A 6112-nucleotide genomic window follows, 5' to 3' on the forward strand; every position below is an offset into this window, starting at 1 on the left:
TTAGGAATGTGGTTTTTTGTCTGAAGCAGTGCCAGCAGCTTTTCGGTACATGTTTCTATATATTTTCTCGAGACTCTCTTCAAAGATGGCTCTGTGAGGCTTCCCTTTGTATACAGCTGCACGATTAGACCAATATTCACCATTATCCAAGTGAACAGTAGTGTTCTGCTGCACTGGTGAACTGTCAACAGAAAGGACATAAGAAATAATGATCAAATCAAGATAAGGAAGAGGAATCAGAAGCACAAAATCAGCAGAGAGCCAAACGTAGAGCTGCTAAACGCATATTACCTTTCAGAAATGGAAACAAGAACTGCACTGCAGCTACTTCTAAGAAATGGGAGCCTTACGTTATTCATTCACACAAATTCTCCCCCACTTATCTGAGTGTACTTGATAATACCTCCCAAATAGAAAGCAAATTAATTTTCAAAGAGCATGCAGTAATTTTGCTGTATATTGATAGGCAGTGTGCTAGGCACTAAGCCTACACAAGAGCAACACAGTAGGATTTTCGTGTCCTTTCAAGGTTAAAATCTAACCACAAGCAGCTATTTCAATATGAAGACAATCTATCAGAGGTATACTAAATTACTGTGGATGCAGCTGTAAAGTGCTCTATCGGAAGCATCTTGGATTAAGTATTCTCCCAAATACATTATGATATAGTAGCAATCCAATGTTCCTTCCCCACCCCATCTTCTGTGTCACTGTTTTAATATTAAACACAAGTAACAGTCTCATATTTCAGCTGCTTTGAGAAATTATTTCCTAGATCTGTGAAGTGAGATTTATTCTCTGAAAATCATTACAAAACACTGACAGAGCTCAAGTATGTATAGCTAAACTTCATGACTATTTGCCTTCTCTTAAAACTTGCAAAACAAAGGCTTGTGTTGTATAACGTAACGAGCCATTTTCCTGTAACAAAGCATGAAACAAGTAGCTCCAAAAATCATAAGCAGAAAATGGCTACTGAGGTGACATTTTTCACATTTGCTCAGAGATTTAGGCACTTAAGGCATGCAAAGATTAGGACAGAGTCATCTTCAGCCTTTTCTGAATGTCCTCGGTCTGGGAAATCAAACTGGAAATATGAAGCTTAGGGTGTCTATCTTTGTTTAGGAAATGGATGACATTTCACAGGGAAGCCTTACATTTTCCCACACATATATAATTTATTAATATACTATCATCAAACCAGTACTTAAAACCTTGTCCTCAAGTTAATATCAGTAAACACCTGCGGCACAATTGAAAGAAACCTTATGTCAAAGGACTCACAAATATACTTCTAGCTAGCTGCATCAAAACACAAAGTTTTCACTTTCAAAAAGGAAAATGGTGAGGGAAGGAAAGGAAGATGTAGGATCAGTTTTCTAAACTCACATTTCTAGGCTCCCACTGCCCCATGAAAACAAAAGAAGGAATAGCTTTTGCTTTTAGATTTCTTACATTCAAATATTAGGGTGATGCCAGTCTATACCATGTAAAACAACAACAAGATCTCCGTGTGGGTGCAATATCAGAAAGGCCACTTTCACACTTTTCCAGGAAAGCTCCAACATTTAAGGTTAGTCAAGAGCACGAAGCAAATTTAAACCTGTTCATCATCCTGGAGAGAGTGAACTGTGCTTCACAGTTTGGACACAAAGAAACCCACCTACCAAACAGCAAAATCGATAGGAAAGTTATACAGGCCTGTGTTAAATGTACACAAGCCAATACCCTGGGGGCCCACCACCAACAGAAGCTTCACCTCCTCCTTTCTGCAGTTGGTGTTACCTCACTTGCAGTGGAGAATTCTCAGGCCACAAATAAGCACGGTGCTAGAAGTGGCACCTGTAACTATGCAAGAAACAACTCTGATACTCTTCCTTGGCATCCATTTCCTGCAGGCAGCCTTGTGCTTGCCTTTTCTTTGACTAAAAGCTCGATCTACATGTAGAAACACTCAAAATCCAACCACTTTAACTGCAGTAAAGGAAAGACTCACAAAACCAGTAGTAACTTTCACAAGTTCCTTACCCTGGTACTGACAAAGACTTAAAAAAAGACAGGAGCTTCATTTTACCTTTTTTTAGAGGGATGTGTGTGTGTGCATTTTCTATTAGCCGGACCTTGCACATGAGATACTTAGCATTGGTGTGCAAAAAGATACAGCCATGTTAGGGAAGAGTCCCTCTCTTGCCTCAGCTGGAAACCAACTGACAACCTGAGCTAAGCAATCTGGGAATTACACTCACAATCGTATTAACAGCAAGACTTCTGCACGCAACTCTCTGCTGTGAAATACCTGTCATAGGCTTTTGTTCCCTCGTACATCTCCTTTAAGAGTTGCAGAAGTTCTTTTCTGAGTGAATCATGTACTAAATATTTCACAAAACATGGACCTTTTCCTTACTCCCAGTGGTTTTCAATCATTTATCTACTTTACTGCCAACATTTGGTCGACAGTACCATGTCCTTCTATGAACTCTGTCTCTGTCCTTGTATTCTGTTTATGAGCACTGTGGCAAACACTCAGCAATCAGACTCTCCTCGAGTCCTTTCATGTCTCGCCCTTAGTGCTGCTGGCCTCTAAACCCAAGGAGCAGTCTTTTCCCAATTTGATTGCCACATTTCATATCTCATCACTTCGTGATTCTGCAGTATTAAGGTTTGGTTTCTCTTTTTTCGTGGTCTGCAGTTTCAGCATCAACCTCAAAGTCTCAAGGCTGCCTCAAAACAAAAACTTGCACTTTCTGTCTCACAAACACATCCTACAGAACGTAACTGCTGCAGCTGTCAGGGCCAAGGTTAAGAGAGCAAAAAGGCTACATGCAGAATAAAGAAGTGAGCACAGCAACAGAAATACCAACAAGTTCAGCAGCAACTTCGCACAGATGTGGAAATGTGACTAACTAGGTCCCTTGCACAGAGGTGACTACAGTTTATATGAATTAAAAGAAAAAGCCATCAAATCATAAATGAACTTCTTAGAGCTAAATAATTGCAAGTGGAAGTTCACTACGATACCTATATTGACTCACCCTCCTGCCAGTGATATACAGTGGTGATTTGGGAAACCTTTGTTTTGCGTTGCACTTAATTATCAAAATAAACCCTGTTGTTTCTAATGTCAAGACCTCTCAGATTTAGCAGCACAGTTCTAGGACTTTCCTCTTTATATAGAGAAAATGAGAAAAGCCACACAATCAAAAGAAATGTTTTACATTACTTAGTATTTTTCCTCCAACAAGTACCCAAAACGTTGTACAAAATACTGTGTGCAGACATAGAGAACACCAATATTGATAAATTCTACTAAAGACGTTGTCAAAATCAATTCAACTGGTGTCTTTTAAGTAAAATATTCAAACAAAACCTTAGTCATAAATGTGAGGAGCACACAGAATAATTAACCTACATAAACCAGGCTTTCAATATCTCAGGCTTTCAAGATGTCTTTTGAAATACGGCATGTTGAATCATTAAACCATAGTATATATATTTGCTGTATTTTTTGAAGCTGATTCTGTTTTCCAAATGTGTTTTGGGAAAAAAAAGAAGAAAACTACAAAACAGCCTGAAGCCATATCACTAAATAAACTCCAATCTATTTTTGTACTCCCATAGTTTTAAGAAAAAAATAACCGATTAGTTATTTTTAAAGTGACATTTGCTCTCTGGTTGCTAAAACCCAAACCATGCTGCCCAAGGATCATTTTTATGACCAAGTCCAGTTCCAAAATCAGTGTTTTATGAAGACTATACTGACACACTGCCAAACAGCATGAAAGGCATAATTATAGTTAACTGCATTTTGCTTTTGGTAGGAGTAACTCCTACAGAAGCCTTTTCCCAGTGCAATATATTACATAGCTCAAAATAGGAAGAGAAATTTTTAGCTAAATTTAAAGGGCAATATCAGGATTACGACTGTTCTGTCTTGTTCAGAGAAAAACTCCATACCTGCTCTCCTGTTCCCTCATGGATAAGGGTGCTTTATGTGCAACTTCTCTTGTCTTAGTCAAGCCTCCTTTTGATGAGTTACTCTCATCCTAGAAAAAAAAGAAAGAAATCAAATTCTCATTACCTTGGTTTCTGATTACAATGATCTCATTCCAAAAATACTTTCTTTCCATTTAGTAGAAGACTCTTAAAGTGCTTACATTTCTTGGGGGAGAAAGGGACAAAGTGTAATGAGCCAAATGCCATTTATGGACACTTTTAATTAAGTTCAGTACAATTCAGCTAATAATTTTCAGGTAATAAACTGGAAAGAATTTCTAGACAATGTAGATCTAGAGAACTGTGCAGACAGCACAAGCTTCAGTAATCAAAACCAAACACATTGGTAAAATGTTATGAAACTGCTCACTGCCTTACTTTTGTTTCTTGCAGAAAAGGGGAAAAAGAACCTAAAACTTATTATTTATTACCTTTTCTAATGAGCCATCATTATCCATTTAATGCATTTTACTAGACAGAAGCATTCTACACATCTGAATACTTTGATTCCATATACAAGGCTGAGAACATACTTAGCCAATTAAAAGAAATATCTATGGTACACTTAATGACCCTTCAGTGGTATTCTTAGGAGTCACTAGAAAGCAGTCTGATCTTCTAAATGCTAACTAGACATTAATTAAACCATATTTGCCTTCTTAGGTAGGTAAGTAAGACAACATTTCATGTGAAAGGAGCCAGTTGCTCACCTGAGGCAGGATGGTAGAAATTCCACCACACACAACCACGTTCACTCTACCCTGAAGAGCAAAGACACTGCTAAAGACGTGACACTAAGTGAGGCTTTCAGCAGAAGCCAGTTCTTGTAAGGATTAGTAAACAAAATCACCTCTCATGCTATAGAAGAAATAACTAGAAACAAAGACTTTGCAGTAAAAATCAACACACTTGCTGGTAACATAAAACTGAGAGAAAAGAGAATGAATATAGTGGAAGATGGCAGTAAGATGCAAAGCAGGTGTATGGATGAGGAAAAACCTAACACAATTTATTGTGGTGTAATATGAGGTAGTAAGTGTGTTTGTAAACAGGAAAACTTTCCTCCTTCAGCAGTCACAGACTACAAAGCACTGAACAGGAAATGGGGTACAGTGGTAAATAAAACTGAAGCATTTTGCAGAGGCAAATTATGTTCTGGAAAGGAAAAAAAGATGGAAACATTATGGGTATTGTCAGAATGTCACAGCAGAAAGCTACAGCGGGCACCCTAAGGAATCCACAGCAGAGCTCTAGTCACACTAGCTTTATAGAACACTATTGGAAAACACAGCTGAACGCTGGGAACAGTTACTTAGCACTAGGCTCCAGAATAAAACAAAATGAGAGATACTTTTTAACCTTTAAAAGTTTGGAAGAGGACCCAGACTGGAGCCAAAATCTACTCGCCACATTGCCAGTGCTTTACTATTCCCTCACTTTCAAGATGATCCATTTATCTCACCCGTCCACTGTGCAACAAGAGGGTGTAACATGTGGTGTAATATGCGGGCTATCCAGGGAAGAACAAACCAATCTTGGTGTATTTTACAGTACTCACTGCAAGCAGACCTGATTTTCATTTTTTTAAGCAGGTCAGCTGCTGTTAGCAGAGCTTTCACAAGTTAGCTGTATACAACCAACCAACAGAGTCAGACTTCTCTGTAACATCTTCCCATTCCTCTTGCTCAGGTGGAAGAAAAATGGTCATTTTTCAACACTGTTCTGAACATGCTGCTAATTAAACACTCAAAAATTTTAGCCAGTACACTGATATCTGGATTTCTTTGGGCACAAACACGTTGAGGGTTTTCAACAGGAAAGGAAACAGAAAAGCATCATCTCTGATTTTTAACCCTTGTGAGTATTCAGCAAGGGTTTGATACTGGAAGTGACACGGTGTGCTACCAGAAAGGCAACAGAAAGTACCGTCCTTCAAGAATCTAATACCATGCTTGCAAATTTGTGTGCATTTGTGCAATGTTGCAGTTACAAGTGAATACCAGCGTATGTTTTAATGATTCTAGAGCAGAATGTTCAACCAAGCCAAGTGCAAGGTCCTACACCTGGGTCGGGGCAACCCCAGGCACAGCTACAGGCTGGGCAGAGAAGAGATTCAGAG

General features: G+C 38.7%; 1 protein-coding gene across 1 annotated transcript in view; it reads right to left on the reverse strand.

The window, feature by feature from the left end:
* SPATA6 (spermatogenesis associated 6) overlaps positions 1-6112 on the reverse strand; it is a 36446-nt gene continuing 30334 nt past the window's right edge. The window contains exons 11-12 of the mRNA XM_010024404.1: positions 3955-4043; positions 1-181 (exon numbers count right to left, since the gene is read on the reverse strand). Of these exons, the coding sequence (XP_010022706.1) occupies positions 1-181; positions 3955-4043 (270 nt within the window). The remainder of the gene's footprint in view (positions 182-3954; positions 4044-6112) is intronic.

The sequence above is a fragment of the Nestor notabilis genome, unplaced genomic scaffold (assembly GCF_000696875.1).
Source record: "Nestor notabilis isolate BGI_N333 unplaced genomic scaffold, ASM69687v1 scaffold4031, whole genome shotgun sequence".
Taxonomy (NCBI): Eukaryota; Metazoa; Chordata; class Aves; order Psittaciformes; family Psittacidae; genus Nestor; species Nestor notabilis.